This window comes from Desmodus rotundus, chromosome 2 (assembly GCF_022682495.2).
Source record: "Desmodus rotundus isolate HL8 chromosome 2, HLdesRot8A.1, whole genome shotgun sequence".
Taxonomy (NCBI): domain Eukaryota; kingdom Metazoa; phylum Chordata; class Mammalia; order Chiroptera; family Phyllostomidae; genus Desmodus; species Desmodus rotundus.
Genome location: NC_071388.1, coordinates 72,325,971 through 72,353,844, shown reverse-complemented (window position 1 = coordinate 72,353,844; position 27,874 = coordinate 72,325,971). Strand labels below are relative to the sequence as shown.

The window sequence follows — 27,874 nt, the reverse complement described above, 5'->3', positions numbered from 1 at the left end:
CAGAGCTTAGTACCTAGCATATAGTGGGAACACAATAAATATCTGCTAAGTAAAAAGCTGAAGAATGGATTGCCAAGAACACAAATTTCAAAGGAAAACATTAATGTAAAATTAATAAATTTTAAATACTTGACTATAGGCTCAATTAAGCTCCATGATGACAGTATTTCTACCTCTTTTGCTGAGTGTAGGAATGGATAAAGTAGAATGTTTAATATAACATTCCTAATTTCACTGATTCTAACATGCATTTTTAAATATTTGTACCACTCTAAAATCAGAGTATTTTGTATATTCAATATCATAGAATTCATGTCAGCCCGGTAATGGTCATGATGTAGTTGTAATTCTCCTTGAATGGACATTCGAAGAACACAGAAACTTGCGAAAGGGTATATTGTGACTCAGAATAAAATCCAAAACTAGCAGAACACTTTTTTAATTCTTGGGAGCCAAACGTGAGGCATGGGTGTAGAGCAATTGATCTAATTTAACAACACCTTTGAAGCAGGTCAAAAGTTGGCTAAACAGAACCATAAAGCCAGCTTAAGCTTTTAAAAAAGCCAAATTCCAATGGCCTTTAGTTTTTATTATTTTAGAAAATGCTATTTCACCAACACTTTGATGTCACCGAAGACAAAATCGTATTAAAAAACAGACGTCAATAGGTGAGTGGAAAAGCAAATCTGGACTCAGATTCTGAATGTGAAGAAGTTTTAGATATACTTGATACAATTAAGTTTGCTTATAATTGTTCTCTTTTGTGTATGCAATAGAATGATTGATTATGAAAAAATCTACTCACTGTAAAAGCTTGCTTTAAATAAACATAAAAGAAAAATTCTAGGTGAAAGAAAGCACTGGACTCTTCCTAAAGGTGGACAGCAAAATTCCTGTTTGACCATCAGCCTTTCTTGTTAACACCATAAGAATAAATGTAAGATACGTTGTGTGAACACTTTACCCCTAGGGGGAGCTCAAAGCACATCTTCCTTTATTCCACCCCAGAGAAGTGCTGATGAGATTAATGCCAAGGACACACATTAGTGAGCCCAAGTACTACCAGGTATTTCTTCATAAATAAATGCTAAAAAGATCAATGTTCTTGCCATCTACAAGAAAGGTCTTGGATATTTTTTATTCTCTTCTCTCATATAGAATGTGCAGAAATATCTGCCTTCTATCTTGGGGAGGTTATTGAGAAAATAGATAAAAATAAATCAGGGTACGGCCAAGGGGGAAAGTGCATGGAACAGACAGCCTGAGTCTAGTCTAAGTAAGGGCCAAGCTCTACATGGGGCTGTGAAATCAAAACCTGTAGCAATAAAAAATGAGTATATGTCCAGGATGTGCTTAGAAATCTACATTGGTGGGGACAGTAAGCTCTGGTGAAGCAAATGTAAAATTGGAATTCTATTCATAAACTCCCTAGAAATACAGCTAAAAGTTCATTTTAAGAAACATTCTTTTTCTACTAGTATAACAGGATCCTAAACATTGCTACCTTAGTTAAATATAAAAATTACAAACAATAAATAACCAATATACTATTTTTAAGGGGAAAATAAAGGCCTGCTTTGAATGTAGACAAAATGTGAAGTATTAAATTGTTTTACCTGAAATGATCCAAGAATATCCTTTAAGGGTTCTTCATAAAACTCATCTCTTCCGAAGAACAGCAGCAACTCAAAGAAACTCCTAGGAAGAATAAGTGAATCATAACTTTCATTGCTTCTTTAACTTTTTTGTCCCAATTTAAAAGAATCTCGAAAGGTAACAGTTATGTATTATCAGATATCTAGTTTTAAAATAGTTGGTTTTGAAACACACTGATCATTTAGGATTCGTGTTACATATTCAGTAAAAATTTAATAGAAGCATCTTCAAGGAAAATACAAAGAAATGCACTTAAGTTATAGAACTACAGAATGCATAATTACATTACTCATGCCTACTAGGTTCACACTGCAAAAAAGAGAAAAAGAAAAAGCAACAGGATACCAGGTGGCCAAAATTTGACTACACATGTGAAGATGATCTAAAATGAGTACACACTCATAGTATAATGGACCCTGGAAAAAATTCAAACTCTAATTGTTTTCAGAGGGATATAAGGGATGGATAAATCGACACAAAAATATATTAGAGAGGCACCATGAAACTCTCCACCAACATTTATATTATAGCAATGTCACCAATTATGTATCTAATTAATGACACATGGATCCTCAAACTCTAGGCTTACCTTAATTATCATTATCCCACTTATGACAGACTGCCCCAAATCCTCATTTTTAAATGAGTTATTTGCAAAATATAACCAAAGACACTGAGATTGAGAACTGGGTGACAGTGACCAGAGGGGAGAGGGGAGGAGATTACAGGGGAAAAGGATGAAAGGTTGGCAGGAACAATTATAAAGGACACATGGACAATAACAAGGGGGGATGGAAACAGGGGAGGGAGGTGGGGAGGGATGGAGTGGTGGGGAGGGGTTGGGGGAAAAAGCAGAAAACTGTACTTGAACAACAATAAAAAAAATGTTAAAAAAATAAATGAGTTATTTGGAAAATTTATTACTAAGTATTTTATGTGCCTTTAATAATTCATTAATTAGTTTGTACAGGAAGAAACATAACATTTCCTAATCATGAGCATGGGAAAGTATAATATATTACTTTGCAATCCTAAATGACAAATACTTCAAACTCTTGAAAATGTGGAAGATACTCAACTAGAAATAGCTAAAGCTGTATTTTTCTAAACACTTTAATCAAAATCACTAATAAAGACTGAAATTTTTAATGCAAACATAACTGTAAGATTATATCATTTTAAAAATTAGATAAAAGACCTAAGCATTACACAATAATTACAAAGACCCTTCTAAACACAGCATAGCAACTACACCCCATGAACTGATATTTTTATAAATTTGACTAAATTTTTAAATGTCAACAGACACGAACCATAAATGCAGTCAAAAGCAAAATGATTCACTGGGAAAGAATATTTGCAGATTTCCTTAATTAAAAAGCTTATACAAGTAATTCTTTATAATGTCAAAAACCTAGTAGAAAACTAGGAGAAAAGGACTACTTCACAGAAAAGAAATGCAGGTGAATTTTTATTTCAAATATGAAAAGATGTTCTACTTTACTCAATTAAATAAGTAAAACTTTATGAAGATGAAATGCCATTTTTCCTTCATATTTATAAAAATGAAAATGTTGATAGATTCTATGATGGCTCTGATGTAGAGAAATAGACTCATGTATATATAGTATTATCTATGGCTGCTTTAGTGCTACAAGAACAGTAGTATGGTTACAGCAGATACTCTATGGTCCTCAAGTCTAAAATATCTGGCCCTTGAAAAAAAATGTTTGCCAACTTCAGTTTTAAACAGTTATATTTCAGTGATTAAAAGTTAGGAATATTCCATTTTATATGTATGGTTTGGCTTTTACCATTTCCAGTTCTCTTCATTTCTCTGGGTAGATTTTCTGTCTAGCATCACGTTTGTGGTACTTTTTTTTTTTTTGCAGTTCAGGTCTTCTGGGAATGAATTCTTTCATTTTTCTCTTCCCTGAAAACACGCTTGTTTCTCCCTCTCAAATTGAGACTTAATTTTTTTCTTTTAGCACTTTAAAGATGTCAATTTGTTATATTCTGGCTTGCATAGTTCCTGAGGAGTCTGCTGTATTTATCATTAGTCTTCTAAATTAGGTAGTATCTTTTTACTATGGTAGCCTTCAAGATTTTCTCAGTGATTTTCAGTTTGAATGTTAAGCATGCAGATGATCTAGATGGGTGTGTGTGTGTGTGTGTGTGTGTCGCATATTATCCTGCTTGTTGCTCTATAAATTGCTTGAGTCTGTGGTTAAAGGGTCCTCTTAGAAGTAATTATTACATCTCTTCCGAGGTCTCCTTTTACACAAATCAATGCTTCTCCCTCATCAACCATCTGAATTCTCTTAAGCTCTACCAATACCTCCTCTTTCCTTCCATTTCTAGGGCTAACAGCAACTTACTAGAGTGCTAAGTTTCATTCACCATCCTCTTATCTATTCTTTCAATTTTCTAACAACTTTGAAAGAGGTTCTATGAATTAAATTCCCTCTACTGAATTATCTAGCATGACTTACATTTCCCTAACTAGATCTTGATTGGAATAATCTATATATCTTAATCAAAAAGGAAATGAAAAAGGAAACAAAAATAAATGTATTGATGACCATTTCCTACAAGACCAACAGGAAATTATTTTTGGTCTCCCCATGTTCCAAAATTAGAACAGAAAACTTTTTCAGAACATAACTTACGAAAACTATAAACAATAGGCTACAGCCAACTTAAGTCACATATTTATTTTTATTAAATATTCAAAAATATGTAAATTTGTCTTGGTGCCTTGATACGGTGGGATTTTCTTTTCTATTGAACTATAATTAACATGTAGCATTGTATTAGATTCAGGTGTACAACGTAATGATTTGATATTTCTATATACTGGAAAATTATCTTCACAACAAATCTAGTTAATATACATCACCACACAGTCACAACTTTTTCTTCTTGTGATAAGAATTGTCAAGATCTACTCCTTTTAACAACTTTCAAATATACAATATTTTTAACTATAGTCAACATGTTATACATTAAATCCCAATGACCTATTTATTTTATAACTAGAAAGTTGTACTTTTTGACCACCTTCACCTATTTGGCCCACCTCCCAATCCTCACTACAGCAACTATCAACCTGTTCTGAATATCTGAGTTTTGTTTTGTTTAGATTTCATATATAAGATATTATTTGTCTCTCTGAATTATTTCACTCAGCATAATGCTCTCAAAGTCCATCTATGTTATCACAAATATTAAGATTTCCTTCATTTTTATGAATGATAATATTCCATTATATATATGTGTGTGTATCCATTTTCTTTATCCATTCATCCATCACTGGACATATGGGAGGCCTCCATGTCTTACCTATTGTAAATAATGCTTCAATGAACACAGAGGTGCAAGTATCTTTTCGAGTTAGTGTTTTCATTTCCTTTGGATAAATATCCAGGAATGGAACTGATGGATGATATGGTAATTCTATTTTTAATTCTTTGTGGAACATCCATACTGGTTTCCACAGTAGCAACACTATTTTATATAACTACCAACAGTGCACAGGGGTTCCCTTTTCTTTATATCCTTGTCAATTCTTATTTGTTACCGTTTTAGAAAAAAAAAAACAAAACATCCTAACAGGTGTGAGGTGATACCTCATTGTTGTTTTGATTTGGTTTTGATTTGGACTAATGATTTCCTTTATAGTACAAGTTTTTTTAGTTTGATTTAGTTCAAATAGTGTTTTGCTTTTGTTGCCTTTGCCTTTGGTGTCAAGTAAAAAAAAAATAAATAAAGAAATCATCCCCAAGACTGATGTCAAAGAGCCTTCTGTCTCTATTTTCTTCTACCAGTTTTATGGTTTCAGGTTTTATGCTCAAGTCTTTAATCCATCTAGAGTTGATTTCTGTGTATGGTATAACAGTGGTTCAGTTTCATGCTTTTAAATATGCCTGTCCAGTTTTTCTAACACCACTTACAGAAGAAACTGTCCATCCCCCACTGCATATTCTTAGCTCCTTTGTTGTATTCTAATTGACCACGTATGCATGGGTTTATTTCTGGGCTCTCTATTCTCTTCTGTTGATCTACATACCTGTCTGATCTATGGGCCAGTATCACACAGTTCTGGTTAGCTTTGTAATATAGTTTGAAATCAGGAAAAGTGATGCCTCCAGCTTTGTCCTTCCTCAATACTACCTTAGTTATTCAGGATCTTTTGTGGTTCCACACACATTTTAGGAATTATCTGTTATAATTCTGTGCAAAATGCTATTGGATTTTTGATAGAGAGTGCAATAAATCTGTAGTTTGCTTTGGGTAGCATGGACATTCTAACAGTATTAATTCTTCAAATTTATGAACATTTTTTTCTCTCCAATTATTTGTGTCTTCAATTTTTTTAATCAGTGTCTTACAGTTTTAGTGTCTAGGTCTTTCATATTCTTGGTGAAATTTATTCCTAGATGTTTTATTCTTTTTGATGAAATTATAAATATGATTGTTTTCTTAATTCTTCTGGAGTTATTAGTGTACAGAAAAGCAAAGAATTTTTATACATTGACTTTATATCCTGAAACTTTACTGAATTAGTTTATTAGTTCTAAGGGTATTCTGGTGGAGTCTTTAGGGTTTCTATACATAATGTCATATGCAAATAGAGATGATTTTACTTCTATCAGAGAATAGAATAACATATGTTTAACATATTTTATACCTATATATTATATATACCTATATACAGATTATAGATATCAAGTTAACCCTTTTGCTTACCTATAAATTTTTAGTATGTCAAGTGATTAAAAAATTAAAAACACATGATATATATCATAAACAAGAATTCTACAAACATATGAATTATAATGAAATCCATTAATATCCTGACATCCTGTCCAGGTACTTTGGCACAATCTGTTTACCATCCCTGGGTGGCTCTCCTGCTCCTTCATCTAACTTATTTGCTCTCATTCCTTCTGAGCTCAGCTCCAGTGTTAGCTCACCCAGCAAATTTTCCATAACTTCCCAGTCCAAGTCAGGTCCCCTCTTACACTCTTATTGTACCCTGTAATTCTTTCATGATTACAATTACATAATACTGTGACTCTTCAGTATGTTTTAGCTTTGTAAAGTCTTTCAGAACAAGGACCAACCTATGTTTTCTATTTTATTCCTAAAACCAAGCAAAGATTTGCAGAATGAATGAATGAATAATTATGAAATAATTGTGGGAAGAATTTTCTGGCTTATTTATTTACTTATTTAAGTAAATTAGAATTACAGACTCGCTCTTTTAATACCACCATGTTGCTATTTCCACATTTTTCTTCTGGTAATAAAAATACAATGAACTTTTCTTTTAAAGTAAATTCAAATAATACAAAAACTTTTCTTTGTAAGAAACATTATTATTTGACAAACCAGTAAGATATGTAATTTATTTTGTCTATGACTGTCACTTCATGTTAAGATTTGTTTCTGTTTAATACATTATTCTTTTCATAAGCAGTAGTAATAAAAGTCTAAAAAGTAATGAAATCGAAGTCCACAAATGACAAATATTTTTAAAAGTATTTTTGGAAGCCTTAAAAGCATTTTCACATTATATCACTAAAGCTAGCAAAGATTATATAGAAAATGGGGAAAAGCCAACGCATTGTAACAAGAATACTTCTTGCTTAAAAATAATGTATTTCTATTAATAATGTTTTCCTCCAAAATCACTAGAGAATAACAACTGTTTTGATAGCTTTCAAAATAAACATATAAATGTAGTCCTTGTACTCTACCTCACTCTCTTTTCCACTATCTCACTAACTTCTTGAGGGAAGTGTGTATCCCTCCATCATTTCTATGGTTCTGATAGGGTTGCCAACGGCTGCCAATGTAGTATCCTCATTTCCCCAAGTGCAGGTTTGTCACCAGACTGAAACAAGTATTTTACCACACTCTCCTCAACACAGTGATTAGTCCAAGAAGTGGGCACACTTAACCTTGGCTGGGCCTGAGTCCCCCAAATATTTCGGGGATTAGAGGTGTGGAGAGGGGGTTTCTTCTCCCTTGGGATAAACTAAACTTAATCGCAGAAATGTCAGCCCTGAGAGAGTGAAGCCCCTAGAGAAAGACAGAATGGGAGAAAACAGTTCCAAATAACATTTCATTCTTTGGATTCAGAAAATCATGAAACTAGGTGGAGGCATAGGTAAACATGGCTAACCTCCTCGCACAACCACAGCAAAAATCACAACTAAACTACAAAACAACTGTCACTGAGAATTGTCAGAAAATTGAGCTGTATGGAAGTACAACCACCAAGGAATTAAAGAAGTTACATTCATCCAGATGGGTAGGAAAGTAGGAGGGGCAGAGAAGCAGAGCAGGCAGACCCACATCCTTGTGTAGTGGATAAAAATCAGGAGGAATAACTTGAGAACAAGGGATCCCAGGCCCATACCAGACCATTCAACCCAGGGTTCCAGAGCCAGGAAGGTAAGTCCATATAACTTCTGGCTGTGAACACCAGTGAGGATTGAGGCAGCAGAAGAAATTGTAGGACTCTTGGGAGTCTCCTCTTAAAGGGCCTACAAGGGACTTAGGACTTAGGCAGACTCAATTCCTCTGGGCTCCAGCTGGAAGGTCACCAGTGTCTGGTATCATGGTGACAGCCAGAGGACAGCTACCTCCCAGACAAAACTCCAGAGGCCAAGCAATGGCCATAGTCCCCTTTCTGAGCCATCCCCCACACAGAACCACAGAGCAGTGATACCTTACCTAAGACTCCATCAACCTGGTTGACACGGGTTGCCCCTCCCTCCCTGGTGATTACCTAAAGCTCCTCCCCATCTAATTTACTGAGTGATTTTCTACAATAGGCCACACTACTAAGACAGGGAGTCAAAGCATCCCTACCTAATGAACAGAAACAAACACAGGGAAGCTGCCAAATTGAGAAAAAGAAATATGGCTCAAATGAAAGAATAGAACAAAACTCCAAAAAAAAACCTAACTGAAAAAAACCTAACAGATCAAAAACTATGAACATTAAAATGGCAATAAATTCACAACTATAAACAACAGAATCTAATAAACAAAGCAAACAAACAAAACAGAAACAGAATCATAGATATGGCAATCATTTGCAGGGTTATCAGTTAAGAGGGGGGAAGGGCAGAATAGGGAAAAGGCGTAGGGATTAAAACTACAAATTGGTAAGTATAGAGTAGACAGGAGGATGTTAAAATCAGTAAAGGAAATGGAGTAGCCAAGGAACTTACATGCATGACCCACTGGCATGAACTAAGTGCAGTGATTGCCAGAGTGAAAGGAGGTACTGGGTGGAGGGGGAGAAAGGGGAATAAATTGGGACAACCAATAGCATAAGCAATAAAATATATTTTAAAAAATAGCAACAATAAAAAATAGAAAATATTGAAATGTTCTAGACCTTACTTTTCCATAGTTTAGTCATCTAATGAATCCTCCCCACCCACCCATTTGCAGGGCGGAGGCTTAAACTAGATTGACTAAGATTTGTCAATTATAACTCAAAAGTCCCAGTACATTTTCCATGTTCATTCAGGCTTGATAAACTAAATATAAAACATTATAGTTTTATTAACTGTCTTGCTGCTATAAATCTAAGTAACATTATATCCTAAATGCTCCTTCTCTCCACTATTTTTTCAGCTTTACTGGCGTATAAATGACCAACAGAAACTGTATATATTTAAAGTGTACAATCTGACTTTTGATATACATAAGATAGTGATATAATCACCATAATCAAGGGGGTTAACATACCCATCATCTCACTGAGTTGCCCCTACAATTTTAAATATATACAAGTAATCCTGTAAAAAATCATAATGTACATGCATTCTTTTTTTTTCCTATGAAAAAGGAATTCTTTATTTTTCAACATCAATTATTCAGCTTAACATTTAGCTTTGAATACATCTTTATCAATATAAAATTCAAATAGACAAATAAGGAATGTTGATAAATACAACAATATATATGACCATTTTGACTCTTCATATAGTTTTTCTTAGTAATGTTAGATAAAACAGTGAAGTTGTGACTAGAAAACACGTAACAATGATAAAATATTTTTAAATAAGCAAATGAATTTATGATCCAGATAACAAATATCTGGGACTAAGTTTGTTGAGGGAAACAAAAGGAAAATCACAAATCAGATGTGGGTCGACTTTAAAGAAACTTCTATGAAGCTCAGTTGGATAGCTGTAATTGTTTTATAAATAATTCAATAAATCAGCCACTAAACTAATCCCATGTATTGCTTAATTGCTTCAGGTAGAATTTTTCTCACGAAGTTACACAATTGATATTCTTTTCAGTTTCACTTTGCTAGCTTAGCAACCTTCTTAGCTATATTGGGCCAATTATTATCTTCCTTCTCCACAAGTCTACACACGTTTGCATGTGAGCCTCAAGGTACCATTTTAAACAAAATTTTATTGGGTTATACTGATTATGAAATTTGAATGTTATTTATCCTCCCTGCATTTTGTGGGTACTGTAAATTTTTTTAATTACTTTATTGTTGTTCAATTACAGTTGTTTGCATTTTCTCCCCACTACTCCCCACCACCCCAGCCAAACCCACCTCCCTCCCTTGCTCCCACCCTCCCCCTGGGTTTTGTCCATGTGTCCTTTATAGTAGTTCCTGAAAACCCTTCTCCCCACTGTCCCCTCCCCCCACCCCTCTGACTATTGTTAGATTATTCTTAATTTCCATGTCTCTGGTTATATTTTGTTTGCTTTTTTCTCTTGTGGATTGTGTTGCAGTTAAAGGTGAGATTATATGGTATTTGTCCCTCATCACCTGGCTATTTCACTTAGCATAATGCTCTCCAGTTCCATCCATGCTGTTGCAAAGGGTAGGAGCTCCTTCTTTCCGTCTGCTGCATAGAATTCCATTGTGTAAATGTACCATAGTTTTTGATCCACTCATTTGCTGATGGGCACTTAGGTTGATTCCAGTACTTGGCTATTATAAATTTTGCTGCTATGAACATTGGGGTGCATAGGTTCTTTTGGATGGGTGTTTCAGGGCTCTTAGGGTATAATCCCAGCAGTGGAATTGCTGGGTCAAAAGGCAGTTCCATTTTTAGTTTTCTGAGAAAATCCCATCCTGTTTTCCACAGTAGCTGCACCAGTCTGCATTCCAAACAACGATGCACCAGGGTTCCCTTTTCTCCACATCCTCTACAATGTGGATTTCTTTATGATGGCCATTCTGACTGGTGTGAGATGGTACCTCATCGTGGTTTTAATTTGCATCTCTCTGATGGCTAGTGACGCTGAGCATCTTTTCATATGTCTCTGGGCCCTCTGTATGTCTTCCTAGGAGAAGTGTCTGTTCAAATCCTTTGCCCATTTTGTAACTGGGTTGTTTGTCTTCCTGGAGTGGAGTTGTGTGAGTTCTTTATATATTTTGGACATCAAACACTTGTCCGAGGTATCATTGGCAAATATGTTTTCCCATGTTGTTGGTTCTCTTTCATTTGAATGCTGTTTTCTTTAGCCGTGCAGAAACTTCTTATTCTGATGAGGTTCCATTTGTTTATTCTTTCCTTTATGTCCCTTGCTTTAGGGGACATATCAGTGAAGATGTTGCTGCATGGAATGTCTGAGATTTTCCTGCCAATGTTTTCCTCTAGGACTTTTATGGTATCATGACTTATATTTAAGACTTTAATCCACCTTGAATTTATTTTTGTGTATGGTGTAAGCTGGTGATCCAGTTTCATTTTTTTGCACGTAGCTGTCCAGATCTCCCAACACCATTTGTTGAAGAGGCTATTTTTACTCCATTTTATGCTGCTTCCCTCTTTGTCAAATATTAATTGACCGTAGAGACTTGGGTTTATTTCTGGGCTCTCTGTTCTGTTCCATTGGTCTATGTGCCTGTTTTTATGCCAGTACTAGGCTGTTTTGATTACAGTGGCCTTGTAATAAATAGTTTGATATCAGGTATTGTGATCCCTCCTGCTTTGTTCTTCTTTCTCAAAATTGCTGCAGCTATTCGGGGTCGTTTATGGTTCCATATAAATTTCTGAAATGTTTGTTCTGTATCTGTGAAATATGTCATTGGTACTTTAATAGGGATTGCATTGAATCTATATATTGCTTTGGGGAGTATGGATATTTTGATGATGTTAATTCTTCCAATCCATGAGCATGGTACATGCTTCCATTTGTTTGTATCTTCCTTAATTTCTTTCTTCAGTGTTGTATAGTTTTCTAAGTACAGATCTTTGACCTCCTTGGTTAGATTTATCCCTACGTACTTTATTTTTCTTGTTGCTATAGCCAATGGGATTTTTTCCCTGATTTCTGCTTCTGATATTTCATTGTTGGTGTACCAAAATGCCTTTGATTTCTAAGTATTGACTTTATATCCAGCTGTTTTGCCAAATTCATTTATTAGGTCAAGAAGTTTTTTGGTGGAATCTATAGGATTTTCTAGGTACGCTAACATGTCATCTGCAAACAATGACAGTTTTACTTCCTCCTTTCCAATTTGGATGCCTTTTATTTCCTTTTCTTGTCTGATTGCTGTGGGTAGGACTTCCAGTACTATGTTGAATAGGAGTGGTGAAAGTAGGCATCCTTGTCTTGTTCCTGATCTTAGTGGGAAAGATTTTAGTTTTTGCCCATTGAGTATGTTGTCAGTAGACGTCTCATATATGGCCTTTATTATATTATGTATGCTCACTCTATTCCCACTTTGCTGAGTGCTTTTATCATAAATGGGTGCTTCTATATACATTCTTTTATATAAAAATAAAACAAAAAATATAGTTTGTCAAGAATGAAATTCATTAATTAATTCACTATATATGAAAATAACACTTCAAGATTTAGAAATGCTACATGTATAGAAAGGCTTCAACCCTCTCTCACTAGTCCAATGCCCCAGAATCAACAACTTTCAATATTTTTAATAGCTGTTGATAATAAGTTTTGCTATTTTCTTGGTTTGTCAATTTTAAATATTATCTCTTGACTCTCTGCTCTGGGAGAATTTAATTTCTCACACAATCAATTCCATCTTCCCAATAGTTATTTATTTATTTATTATATTTATCTTTATCTATTATATATCTTTATAACTTTACTTGCACATTTATTTATGGCTTCATGTACTACTGGTACACCATTTTATAAAATAAAAATTAAAGGACGGATATTAGTGCCCTGTCCTTCACTTTTAACTCACAACTTCCATTAAATATTCTTATATTGAAAAGTTAGTAATTTCCCTCTGTTCTATAATTATTTTATACATTGAAAGTTTAAAGTCAATAAACATCATTTACATTAAGAAAACTACATAAAACCCTGGCTGGTATGACTCAACTGTTTGGGATGTTGTCCTGTACCTCAAGGATTACAGGTTTGCTGACTCCCCAGTCCAGGTACATATGATCCCCTGTCCGAGTATAAGGGAGGCAACCAACTGATGGTTCTCTCTCACATCAGTGTTTCTTTCTCTCCCTCTCTCCCTTTCTGTCTCCCTAAAAAGTAATGAAAAAATGGCCTCGGATCAGGATAAGAAAGAAAACAATAAAAATAACATTTAGTGCACATCTAAGTAGTTTGCTATGACTATGTATCCTTTCCTATTCAGATTATTCTTAATTTTCCTGGAGTGTCTAATTCCCTTTTTAATTCCTTTGCCTTGTGTACTTTTTCACTACCTTAAATGGCTCCAAGTTCTCAAAGTCGGTCCCATATCTCAATTTCTACTGGATATTTCCCTCTTGGAGGTGACATATCCATAAGAGCTATTATTTGGCAGTGATCCTCGAACATCTTTTCCCTCTATCTTAAGTAAATGCCACTGTTTTCTAGATTCACTGTCATTTGGTCTTTTTATACGACATCCTCATCTAGAGCACATTCTCTAAAAACTCCCCAAAACAGTATGTGGACAAATCAATCTTCTAGGTCCTTACATGCCTGCTAATATTATTTCTGCTTTCATACTTAACTGACAGTTTGAATGAGTATAAAATGCTACATTAAAAATAATTTATCCTCAAATCTTTAGAGCCACTAATTATATTCTACCATCCACTTCTGGTTGTATGAAGACTGGTATCAGTCTGATGTTTGTTCCTTTATAGATGACCTAGTTTTTCCTCTCCAGGTGTTCAAGTCTGTTTTTCATTCTTTTTAAATTTTTTTTTTTAGTTTAGAGAGAGGGGAAGGGAGGGAGAAAGAGAAGGAGAGAAACATTGATGTGAGAGAGAAACATCAATTGGTTGCTTCTTGTAAATACCTCAACCAGGGAACTAACAGACATCCAGGCATGTGCCCTGAATGGGGATAGAACCAGCAACTTTTATTTTGGGGGATGATGCCCAACCAAATGAGCCACACTGGTCTGGACCATTTTTCATTTTTGATATTTTGAAATTGGAATATGATGTATTTAGCTGAGTATCTTTCATATTCATTCTGCTGAGTACTTGTTGGTTTCTTTCAGCCTAGAAGTTCATGACTTTCAGTTCTAGGAAATTCTTTTATTATGAGTATGTCTTAGAAAATTTCCTCCAATGTATTTCCTCTAAGTTATTTTCTGGAACTCCCAACTATTTAAATAACAAATCTTCTACATGGAGTTACCATTATAATTTTTTAAAAAACACATTCCTTTTCGGTTTTGATTTACATATTCTGCATTATTTCTTCAACTTTACCTTCTAACCTTCCTATAGAACTTTAAATTGTAACTATATTTTCTTAATTTCCACAAACTCATTTTGGTATCTTATTATTCCTTTCAGCAAGGCATGTTGATGCTTTAACATTAAACACATTTTCTCAATTCTCTCTGAAAATACTAATTATAGATTTTCTATTTCTCTTTTTAATTTTATTGGTTTCAAAATTAACACTATTTCTTCCAGGATTTTTTATTGTTTTCATTGTATTTTTCATGTTAAAACATTCCTCATGTGTGTCTGATGACTCCTGAATACCCATTAATTTTAAGAGTAAAGCCATAAGCAAATTACTTGCAAGTTTCTTAAGCATGTCTACTAACCAAAGGGTTGCAGGTTTGGTGACTGGTTAGTTTCTTTAGGATAATTACCAGCTAGCTGCCTCATTCTGCCAAAGAGACAGAATCCACAATGTTTAAAAAAAAAGCAATACCATTTTCTGCCCTACCCTTGGCCCTAAGGCCTGGTGGTTGGCCTATATGGAAAAAGTGCTGTTAATGCTTTAATCTGCATACTTCCAAAATATCTCATTCCTACTCTGTGTTTCATGCCTTGCATGTTCAAATTCTGTACCTCTCCAGGCTTCTGGGGGTAGGGGTGAAGGACAGATGACTTCTTCCTCTCTAATAAGATAAGAGGATCATTTTGTTTTAATTGCTACCAGCAGTTTTTAAAAACTGTTTTACAAAGAAGTCATGAGTTGCTTAACAGTTGCTTAACAACAGGAATACATTCTTGGAACTGTGTCAACACAGGATTTTGACGTTGTGTGGCCATGATAGTGTGGCACTTAACAAACCTAGATGGTATAGCCCACTGTACACCTAGGTTATACGATAGAGCCAACTGTTTCTACTTCTACACTACAAGCCTGTACAGCATGGTGTTGTAGTGAATACTGCAGGCAACTGGAACTATTTGTGTATCTAAACATATCTAAAAATAGAAAAGAGACAGCAAAAAGGATAAAAAATGGAATACCTGCACAGAGCACTTACTATGAATAAAACTTCTAGGACTGGAAGTTGTGTGGGTGTGTGGGTGAGCAGTGAGTGAACTTGAAGGCCTAAGACATTAGTGTACATTATTGTAGACTTTTTATAAACACTGTACATTTAGGCTACTCTAAATTTATAAAAAATGTTCTTTTTTTTAAATCATAAATTAACCTTAGCTTAATGTAACATTTCTACTTTATACACTTATTTAGTTCTTAACTCTTATATATTTCACTTAAAAAACATGTTGTACAAAAATATTTTTTCTTTATATTCTTATTCCATAAGATTATTTCTATTTTTAATTTTATATATTACTATTTACACTTCTTTTGTTTAAAACTAGCACACAAACGTATTAGCCTAGGCCTAAACAGGGTCAGGATCATCAACACCGCTTTCACCACTGTATCTTATCCCACTGGAAGGTTTTCAGGGCAGTAACACACGTGCAGCTTTATTCTCCTGTGATAACAATGTCTTCTCCTGGAATACATCACAAAGGACCTGTGTGTCTCTTCTTGACATCTTACTGCTTTCTGAAATGTATCCATGGGTCTATGGCTATAGCACCCTGAATCCACTCGATCTCAGAAGCTAAGCAGGTGGGGTCTGGTTAGTACTTGGATGGGAGATGAAATATGTCCATTATAGTTTGTTTGGTTTGTTTCTTTTTCTCCTTGTAGATTATCTTATATGCAGATAATGCACCATGAACATTCCTTCCTATTAATGAAAACCTTTCAGTTGGAGTTCAGGTTTTAAACATTTTAAGGAGCCTAATGAGGTCTTCAAAAGCTTTTGCTAACCCTGACCTATCAATTTTCTTCTTGTTCTTTTGTAGTTTCCTTTTCTCTTTCCTTTTTTTCAGCTATACATTCCAGTTCCAGTTCCAACAAATGCACATTACTCACTTCTTCAGGAACCACCTCTTAGAATTGCTCATTATCATTCTCATCCACACCCTGGTTGAAGTTATTTGCCAGCTCAACCAAAGCCTTAGTGAATTTTGCAACCTTTACACTAAGACATTATGATGGCTATGTCACTAGGCAATAGGGATTTTTCAGCTCCATTGTAATCTTATGAGACCACCATTGTACATGCAGTCTATCATTGACCAAAAGTCATTTTTTGGCATATGATGAGATATAAAAAAATAAATAAAACAATAAGTGTTTCACAAATTAATACTTATGAGACATACTCATATTTTCTATTCTATTTTATAATGTTAATTCATATCAAAACCCACAATTGTGATACAAGTACAATTTGAAGCACAACAGCCACACACAAAAAAAAATCAAATTAATCTGTGACTTGCGCTGCCATGTTTCAATGAGACTTATCTATTTTTTCTGTCCCTCAGAAAATTGTTGAAATCTTTCATTCACTGATGACTTTTCTTTTCACTGTATTTCTATCTTTTAATTCTTTACTATAAGTTTAGTAGGATCTAGGAGGGTAAAAAGGATAAACATAAGTCTGTGATCTTTACTTTTTTAAAAAATATATTTTATGGATTATACTATTACAGTTGTCCCAATTTTTCTCCCATTGCCCTCCTCCGAACAATAGCCCCAGTCCCTCCAGCAATCCCCATCTTAGTTCATGCCCATAGGTCATGCATATAAAGTATCTGGTTTCTCCATGCCCTATACTGTTCTTAACATCCCCCTGTCTAATTTGTACCTATCTATTAAGCTTCTTAATCCCTGCACCTTTTCCCCCATTCTTCCCCATACCCCTCCCAGCTGATAACCCTCCATATGATCTCCATATCTATGACTCTGTTTGTTTTGCTTGTTTGCTTAGTATTTTTTTTAGATTCAGTTGTTAATAGTTGTGAGTTTGTTGTCATTTTAATGTTCATAGTTTTGATCATCTTCTTTTACTTAAATAAGTCCCTTTAACAGTTCATATAATAATGGCTTCGTGATGATGAACTCCTTTAGCTTTTACCTTATCTGGGAAGCACTTCATCTGCCCTTCAATTCTAATGATAGCTTTGCTGGATGGAGTAATCTTGGTTGTAGGTCCTTGCTTTTCATCACTTTGAATAATTCTTGCCAGTCCCTTCTAGCCTGCAAAGTTTCATTTGAGAAATCAGCTGGTAGTCTTATGGGAACTCCCCTGTTGGTAACTCTCTTCTCTTGCTGCTTTTAAGATTCTCTCTTTATCTTTAACCTTTGGCATTTTAATTATGACATCGTGGAGTGATTGTCTTTGGATACAACTTGATTGGGACTCTCTGTGCTTCCTGGACTTGCATATCTATTTCCAAATTAGGGAAGTTTTCTTTCAATATTTTTCCAAATAGATTTCCAGTTCCCTACTCTTCCTCTTCTCCTTCTGGCATCCCTATGATTTGGACATTGGTATATCTGAAGATGTCCCAGAGGCTCCTTATCCTATTCTTGTTTTTTTTTATTCTTTTTTCTTCTCGATGTTCTGATTGAGTGCTTTTTTCTTCCTTATGTCCCAAATATCGTTGATTTGAATCTCAGCATCATCCCCTCCACTGTTGGTTCCCCGTAGAATTTTATTTCATTTAGTTTAAACTTCCTTTCTGGCCGAGTCTTTTTTATGCTGTTACCTTACTCAGTGAGTTCTTTTGAGCATCCTGATAACCGGTGTTTTGAACTCTGCATCTGTTAGGTTAGTTATCTCCATTTCATTTAGTTCTTTTTCTGGGGTTTTGTTCTGTTCTTTCTTTTGGGCCATATTTCTTTCTCTCTTCAATTTCACAGCATCCTTGTATATTAGGTACAGCTGCTTTGAGTCCCTGTCTTAGTAGCATGGCCTATTATAGAAAGGATACCAGTTGTATGGGGCTGAAAGTTAGGTAATCACCAGGGTGGGGCAACCTTCACTGCTTTGTTGCTCTGTGTGGGGAGAAAGGGCTCAGAGGAGGGACAATGTTGTTACCTGGCTTCCAGAGGTTTGTCCAACACACACCCTGTTTCCAGTCACTTCACTTACTCCCCGTATGCTACTACAGCTGATACCCTGGTGCTGAATCCCAGAGGCAGTGGGTGTGCATTAAGTTCTAACTCTGTGCAGGTCCTTTTAGGAGTCTCCTAAAAATCGGGCAGTTTCTTCTGCTGCCCCAATCCTCACTAGTTTTTACAGCCAGAAGTTATGGGGATTTATCTTCCTGGCCCTGGAACCCTGGGCTGTGTGCTCTGGCCTGGGTGTGAGATCCTTTACTCCTAAGGTATCCCTCCCAATTTTTATCCACCAAATGAGAAAATGTGACTGACTGCCCATTCCTCCACATCTACACATCACACTGGGTCTCCAAACTTCTCCACCCGTCTCTACATCTCAACCTCTCCTACCTGTATGGATGAATGTGGTTTCTTTAAATCCTTGGTTGTCTGACTTCCATACAGCTTGATTTTCTGACGGTTCTGGGTGTTAATTTTTTTGATACCTGGTTGTAATATTTTCTGTAGTTGTGCAAGGAGACAAAGCATGTTTACCTACACCTCCAACTTAGTCAGAAGTCCTTCCTCTGTGATCTTTAACTCAAAGTCTTCTACAAGTATTTTTTAAAAACCAAGAGTTTCCTTTTAAGGTCCCTCTGCTAATTATGGTGGCCTTCATTGCTATATTCCGGGACTTACCATTACAGCTTGCCAAAACAATCTAGGGAATTAAAAAGGAAAGGGAAGTGCTGGTAGTGACCCTGAGAATGTATATTCCAATTCCATTTAACTCTGACACTAAAAGTAAAATTGTAACTAAATGTTCAAAATTAAATGTAAATACTTAAATGAAGAAATATTAATTTCTTTTTGAGAGAAGACTTTATGAAAGGTGCCTTCCCCAAAGACAATAGTAAAAAAAATTCAATTACATCATGATAAATAATATTTTAATAATATTTTTAAAGAGTACTTACAAAGCAAGGCTACTCAAAACATACTGTACGTGCTCACATTCATCCGGGAATGATGCACTGGCTGATGTAAAACAGCATAGTGCGGTCTGAAGAACTTGAAGCTGTGGCAAAGGGACTTGCCATCTTCCAGCATAATCTTCAACCACCTGATAGGGAAGCAATCCAAAAAGTGTATTATGGAAAATATTCTCAACATCTCCAGTTTAAAAATTTGAATAAAACTTGCTAAATTAAAGTATTAATTAAGAATGAATACAAATGATGCAGGGGAGGTCCTTATTGTTTAATTTTCATGGTGTATATCTAAAAATAAAGTAATGATTATCTTTGAAAATGTAAAAAAAGAACTATATCATATGGATGACTATACTGTTCAGCTGCCAAGTCTTTACCAAACTTTGTAACACATACTCTTCACCTCCTATATTTAGCTTTCATCAAATGGCCTTTTAATATTAAAATAGCTTGACGTTAGGATATAGTAATGTAGAAAAGTAGAAATGAGTATGCATTATTATTTTTATTTGTAAGACTGAACTCTAAGATTTCTGGCAAGAAACGGATATTAAAGATATAGTGGCATGATGCTCTGATTATTAAAATTGAATCTATAACATATTATGGAGAAAAAGTTCAGAATATAATCAGTCTTGTCTCTGTCATTGGGTAGGTCTCCTACTTTCTCTATGCATTACTTTTCTCACCATAAAATGGAAATACTAATCCTTATCTCACATGCTTACTCTGAAGTTGAATTGGGATAATTTATGAGAACATATTTTAGGACTATCAATTACTATAAAATAGTGATCATTTGTATCTATAAATCTATATAAAAACTAATTCAAATGCAAGACTGCTGTATTAAAACAATGTATTATATTTTAAAAACTTATCATATAAAATGGGTTGGCAAACTATGACATATAAGCCAAATTTGGCCTACAACCTGTTTTTGTAAAACCCACAAGCTAAGAATGGACCTTATATTTTTAAATGGTTAAAAAAATATTTTGTGATGTGTGAAAATCATGTGAAATTCAAATTTCAATGTCTATAAGTCTTACTGAAACACATCCAGGTTCACTCATTTATGTTTTACCTATGGCTGCCTTCCTGACATAACAAGCCAAGTTGAATAGTTGTGACAGAAATTATATGGCTCACAAAGCCTAAAACATTTAATATCTGCCCCTTTACAGAAAGTTTTCCAACTCTGATTTTAAAACTTAAAAAACTAGTACAGAATAAAAAAACCAAGAACAGTCAGAGATCAAGGACTTTTCATACTAACCACTTCCTGTTGGGAGACAATTTTCCATGGGTGTCTTGTATTCCTAAGTTTTCAAAAAGAGACTCTGACAGTCTTTATCTTTTTCAAATATATTTATAGAAAATGACCTTGAAAAATAGAGATGATGTCTCCCTCCAGACCAGTGAGCCTGTTTACTGTCTGGTATAATCATGATGTTATTTCCCTATGGAGCAAAGGTCAGGCAGATATGCTTTCAGACTACTATAAAAAAAAGTAGGGTTCCCTAAATTTGGGGTTTCTCAGCTGTGACAAAACCTACTTTGAGTGCAGGATCCACCTGAGCCACGTACAACACCTTCGTGAGACCTGAGGGACCAGGAGAACCACCATAAACATGAACCTCATGCTGCTTGCTGTGCCATGAGACATAAAGTCCTTTATCTCTCACCCAGGAGTTTCATGTCTTCTACCAGCATCCATGAAACTATGGCAGGCTTAGATAAACTCTCAGACCCTTCACAGTTCTTTGACAATTCCAAATTGCAATACCAGGTAGCTAGCACATGTCTCCAATATTTCCAGGACCGTGTTAGATAAAAAAAGAATGCTAGAAGGTATTATCTCTGTGAGCATGTACCCTTCCAGATTTTGTAGTCCTTCCTAGCTGGAAAGTAAAAACTACTACTAATTATGACCCCAAGGTTTTCTAAACCACCATACGCCAAAAAAGAATGTTAGATAAACAGTGATTCTCTGGCTTTAAATTTTCTCTTTGCTGAAGGGTTTGACCAGCTTTACTGCCTCTCTTTGGCCACGACAATACTGTTTTTGTACCACATAAAAAATAGGCACCTGCCAGTCTCACATTTTTCCTGTCCCCAGTACCAAATAGTTTGCCCTAATCCTTATCTACTTACAACTTTATTCACTTTCTATTTATGGGCTGGGTTTATCTCCTTAGAAGAGAAGCTTTCTACTTTTTTCAGCTTCCATTCTCATTATTGCTTCTTTCATTTACCTACATTCAGCTAGTAATACCCTGTCAGATCTAGCTGATCCTAAATCTAACACAATAATAGTTCGTGTAGGCAACACTTCCAATGTTTGCCACAATAAGCTTGAAGAGACATAATCTCTTCAAGTAGGGTGAAAATTTACATATTGTCTTCCACTGTTTTATGTCATGGCTGATACTGCCCTTAACATAACACTATAACACCATTTCTCCTCTACATTTTTTCCCTCAACATATGTAATACAATACACATTACACTGCACTGCACTTTTGCTTTTAATTTTTTCTCCTGTGTTATAAGAGCTATTATAAACACTCGGCTAATGAGATTTAATAATGTAAATAATAATCTGAATGTGTTCTAGCTGGCCACAGTGCAACACATCTTCCATATTTCTTTTTCTTTTGTATTCTAATAAGTTAACAGTCTTAACATAATGGTCAGAATGGTAAAGTTGCTGCAAACAAACTAAGAACAGTACTTACCTGGACCTTTAAAATCAACTATTATTAAAGTTCTAAATTCTCCCAGAAAATGGTCTAAGAAACAGAGGATCAAGAAGGCACATCATAATTACATTAACCAAGATTAAAGATAGGGAGAGAATCTTAAACGCAGCAAGAGAAAAGGAGAAAGTTACCTACAAAGGAGTTCCCATTAGACTATCAGCTGATTTCTCAAAAGAAACCTTGCAGCAAGAAGGGGCTGGAAAGAAGTATTCAATGTCATGAAAGGCAAGGATCTACATCCAAGATTACTCTATCCAGCAAAGCTATCATTTAGAATGGAAAGGCAGATGAAGTGCTTCCCAGACAAGGTAAAGCTAAAGGAGTTCATCATCACCCAGCCCTTATTCTATGAAATGTTAAAGGGACTTATCTAAAAAAAAGAAAATCAAAAATATGAACATTAAAATGACAACAAACTCACAACTATTAACAATGAAACCTAAAAACAAAACAAAAACAAACTAAGCAAACAACCAGAAAAGGAACAAAATCACAGAAATGGAGATCACATGGAGGGTTATCAGTGGGGGAGTGGGAGGAGGAGAGAGGTGGAAAACGTACAGAAAGTAAGTAGCATAAATGGTAGGTAGAAAATAGACAGGGGAGGTTAAGAATAGTATAGGAAATGTAGAAGCCAAAGAACTTATATGTACGACCCATGGACATGAACTAAAGGGGGGGAATGCAGGAGAGAGGGGGTGTGCAGGGTAGAGGGGAATAAAGGGAGAAAAATCGGACAACTGTAATAGCATAATCAATAAAATATATTTTTTAAAAAATCAGCAGTCCATTGGGGACTGGTAGAAACCTCCCCCCCACACATTTTGAAGGACATAACAAATGTTACTGCAATGCAATTTACTATAAATTATAGAAACTGTATGAATACTGCTAAAAGAAGTTAGAACCAAAGCCAAAAGTATGCCATGACATAAGGGGAGAAGAAGAGAAGAGCAGAGCTATTGCCAAAGAAAGATGCTGGAAGATTTCAATGATCCTACAGTACTTTCTCAGCACTCCCATTTACTGGAGCATATACCCTGCTCTATAAGGAATACAGTATATGCTACACACTGTTATATCTTAATTTACATGGAAAATTATTTTGAGAATGAACACAAATTCATTCTGTCAAAACTGTCAAAACACAGACAATGTAAACCTATTATGTTAAAATGACATTCATTATTTAGGAATATTAACGTACATAATCCAAATTAGTATGGACTGAAATATGTCTACCTAAAATTCATGTGTTGAAGTCTTAATCCCCAATGTAACTATATTTGGAGATAGGGCTTTTAGAAGATAATTAACGTTAAATGATGTTGTAAGAAAGGGGTCCTAATCAGATAGAATTGTGGGCCTTAGAAGAAGTGCAAAAGGGATCTCACTTCCTCTCTGCACATGTTTGCACAGACGAAAGGCTATGGTAAGATCCACAGAGAAGTTGGCTGTCCATAAGTGAGGAGGAGTCTTCACTAGAACCCAACTGGCACACTGATCTCAAACTTCCAGCCACCAGAACTGTGAGAAAATAAACTTTGTTGTTCAAGCCACCAAATCTGTGTTGTTTTCTTATGGCAATTTACAAATGTATAAAAATAATACAAGTGTAGCAGTTTAAGAACCCCTAAAATATCACATAAATTGATTAACTAAAATATGGTTATTTGTTTCTTATCTTCTCTAATATAACAAAGATTACCAAACACAAATTGATCACTGAGCAAACACAATCCTCTTAATTTTTAAATCCAGGTAATATTAGACTAGATCATCAACACAGTATCAAACATGACTTTATTTCTTTTATTTATTTATTTGTTTATTTATTTAATAGAAGAGCCCAGCTCTTCACAAATCTATCATTTTCATCCCTGAGTCTCCCATTCTCATCACCTGTCAAAGTTTCAGACACCTCACTGTCCCCAAGTGTTAGCAGGCTGTTCACTGTTAATTTCATTGCTCTTTTATACATAGTGAATCCATCCACTTTCCAGATCTAAATAACAAACCAGAAGACACATTACTATTATCTTGCATTATAAGTGATTCAAAAAATGTCTACATATATGCCTATATTAATCTGCTGAAAAAAGATTAATATAATCTATGCACTGAGTACCATATTTTGCCATGTATATTGCGCTCCCGTGTATAATGCGCACCCATGTTTCTGACCAAAACTTTCAGGAAAAAAAACTTTCATTTTAATTTTCTAATTCAATTTTTTATTTAGTTATATTTAGTTACTTGTTTTTTGTATTATAAATGAATTTTAGCATTTATTTTTGAATTGTGGTACAAGAAATTTTATATACCAATAACAAATTTACAATAGGAATACATCATAGAAGGCCAAGAACTCTTTGTCACTGTCAGTATCAGAAGTATCGTCTTTAATTTCTCCCTTACCGTTGTTTTCTGAAGAGTCACTTTCCTCATCCCAGTAAACTGCATCATCCTCAGTTCCACCCACAGCATTGTTGATGCAGCATTTTTTAAACTATTTCACAACCACTTCTTTCTTGACATCGTTCCACAATCTTAGGATCCAGTCATAAACCTGGGCGATGGATGCTTTCTTGATCCTGCCTGTAGGTGTTAAATCATTACCAGCTGACTGCATCCACTCTTTCTTCATTAGAGCCTTAAAGGGCTTGCATAGTGGCACATTAGGAGGTTGCAGTTAGCTGGATAGCCCACTAGGTATCACAGCAAGTTGGGTTTTCAAGTCTGCTGCAATTGCTTTTGCACTTTGGGCTTTGAACTGATCACAAATAAGCAAAGCTAGTTTTTAAGTAATCCTCCAGGCCTTTGTGACCAGACTTTGGTTACAGATTTTCATGCCTCCTTCATTCATCCATCCTTTTTCATTCATGTGGGCAATAACTCCACTTAAAATCTTTTCTTTCAGAAATGTTTTTCTTTTAAAGATGATCATAGGTGGAGCTTTGTCCTATCTGTGCAACAGGCTAGAATAATAATGAAATGTGTTTTCTCATGACTAGCTTTAACAGCCATGGCCTTTGCTCCTTTGATGTCCACAATTCTGTTGGATGGCACATCAAATGTGAGTGGGACCTCATCCACATTGGTGATTTGGGACGGTTCAAAGATGTAAGTCTTTCTAAGATTAATAACATAAGAATGAAATTCCAAAACTTCATTCTCATAGGCTGCTGGAAGTTTGGGGGCAAGTTTCGTTCGTGTCCTCATGCTCAAACCTTTTCTCCTCATGAAGTTAAAATACCATTTAGGTGTCCCTGAGAAATCATCAATGTTTTTTTCTCGTGCAATCTTTTTACCTCCTTGTAACATCTTGGTCTAAACAGACATCCCAGTGTGAGGCTGCCCAGAATCCAGGTCTGCACCTCCTGCTCCACCTCTGGCCACTTTGGAGGTTTCCCTCACATTGCCTTCTTCTGTCCAGGCATCTTAAGAAGCTGTTCTTCCTGTTGCCTCCACAATCTGATGACATTCTCTGTGGGAGGAGGTCCAAAGTGTCTCTCAGCAGCTCTGTTGGCATGCTTTTTAGCATATTTAATAACTTTTAGTTTAAAGCTTGCAGTGTATGAAAACTGTTTTGACATTTTCCAAGGGATTTTCCAATAATTTTTCCCGCCTGAAATGTACAGAGAGAAATGTCGTGCTGTTCACCCTATGGTAATAAAGTCAGCATCACCTATCTTACCAAGTGGATAACAATACATCACTCTGTTTCATTTCATTGGATCATTAGCCTGAACTGCATTCGTTGCAAGTTCATCATAAATTCAATAAGACCAATTATCATTTCCAGGGTATAATTTCCCATACAGATATCATTACTGTTTTCTAGAGTTATACTTTTAGTGCATAAGCATAAATAAAAGAATTGAAAACATTTATATATATACGGAATTAGTACTACCCATGTATAATACACATCTTTCTTTTCCCTCAAAAATTTGGACAATAAAGTACACATTATACATGTCAAAATATGGTAAAATTGCTAATTTTCTAAGTACCTAAAATAAATATTTTAATAAACATTTAGTTTTTTCCTCTGCCCCATTCAGTATGATTATGTTATTCATTTGTAATGTAGCTACTATACATACAAGAGGAGAACCCCCCAAAATAGAATTTATTTATAAAAAAATTGTGTATTTATTCTTACATGTTTAAATTTCAGTCACCTTCAAAGTACTCTCCATTTGATGCAATACACCTATCAAGATGTTTTTTCCACTGCTCAAAACAGTTTGTCTTTTAGTGCTTCTGCTGTTTTTTGTTTCACCTCTCCCACATCAGCAAAATATTTCCCTTTGAGGACTTTTTTCATCCAGGGAAACAGAAAAAAGTCACTGGCTGAACAGGGAGGGTGGGGCATGGAGGTAGGACCATTTTGGTCTAAAACTGCTGAACACTCTTTGCAGTGTGGGCAGGTGCACTCCTAAATCATCCATCATGAAATGAGCAATACATTGAAAGAGTCTTCAAAAAAAATTCACTGAAGCCAAATGCAGCCTGTCACAACAATGCTAGTTGGTACACTGAGATAGATGGGTTCCTAGAAAACGCATGTTGTGGGGGAAGCCTCTACTACAAGGGGCCATCAGAAGATAATTCCAGATTTTTAGTCCCCCTTCATTTAAATATACTTAATTCTATCTTCTGAGAGAACCTAGGAGCAATAACATTATAGTAGCAATATGCACATTTAGGGCCAAGTCTTGGTTTCTATACACTATTCTCCAAAAACAAAAGAAACTTGAGCTCCTCAAGCACAAGGAACTTAGGCTCTTAAAGCCCTCCTCCAGCAGGGCTGGAACAGGGAAAATATAAGATTAAACTGGAACATTTTTTGGTGTCAGAAAGTAATCACACCCTAGAGAAAAAAAATGATGGGATATAAAAGCATAGGAGCCAATCTGATAGGGCTCCTAATGGCTAAAAGCTGGAACAATTTGAGCAACAAAATAAATGATGACAATATGAGGCTTTAACCCATGGAACCAGATAAATATCCATGAGTCCATACTAATACAAATAATCAAATAAATAAATAAATTTTAGAGATGAGACAGCTCTTCCTCACAGTAGAATCCCAATAAATAAACACAGAAGAAAAGAAGGAAATAGAGAATTACCATTAGGCATCTACACAGAAATGAATGTTGCAGACAAAAATCAATAAATCAACACTAATACTAGTGGGTGAAAGTTTGAGATGCAAATTTGTATCTCCCTCAAGACATTTATCAACTATAAGGAGAAAGACAGTAGCTTCAGAAGTAGAGAAACCCCACAGGCACAAACTTAACCAAGTTATGAAAATATGACCAGTAAGTAGTACAAGATATTATCATAAATCTCTTGATATGGTTCACCAAGAAAGACACAATGGCATTTTTGTGGTACTTTTACCAAAAACGTACAAACTCATTCAATCATTTGAAATCATTAGACAAACTCAAAACGAACAATATCTTACAAAAAAATTGATCAGTACTCTTCAAATGTGTCAAGGTCATGAAAGACAAAGAAAAACTGAAGAACTGCTACAGGCTAGACGAGACTAAGGAGAAATAACAGCTAAATATAATGTTTAGGTCAGCAATAACATCCTGAAACACACAAAGCATTAGTGGAAAAACTGATAAATTTCTAGTAAGGCCTACAACTTAGTAAATATTATACCAATGTTCTTTTCCTGTTTTCTATTAAGTATAAAGTTAGCTCAATTATTTTCTTCAATCTCTTACCTCAATTTCAATATTCTCATTTACTTTCTGGAGGCTAATTTAA

General features: G+C 35.1%; 1 protein-coding gene and 1 long non-coding RNA gene across 4 annotated transcripts in view; one reads left to right on the top strand and one right to left on the bottom strand.

Annotated features, from left to right (window-relative positions):
* The window catches only part of ZNF654 (zinc finger protein 654), an 81,897-nt gene that overhangs the window by 34,292 nt on the left and 19,731 nt on the right, over nucleotides 1-27,874 (bottom strand). For 2 of the 3 annotated variants that reach the window (XM_024558127.3, XM_053918278.1), the window contains exons 2-3: nucleotides 19,296-19,441; nucleotides 1,617-1,698 (exon numbers count right to left, since the gene is read on the bottom strand). In XM_024558127.3, the coding sequence (XP_024413895.2) occupies nucleotides 1,617-1,698; nucleotides 19,296-19,441 (228 nt within the window). Of the gene's footprint in view, nucleotides 1-1,616; nucleotides 1,699-19,295; nucleotides 19,442-27,874 lie in introns of those variants that run through there. The other variant, XM_053918279.1, reaches the window with a different exon arrangement.
* LOC139440690 (uncharacterized) overlaps nucleotides 1-27,874 on the top strand; it is an 82,574-nt gene that overhangs the window by 36,472 nt on the left and 18,228 nt on the right. The gene's annotated exons all lie outside the window — the stretch shown is intronic.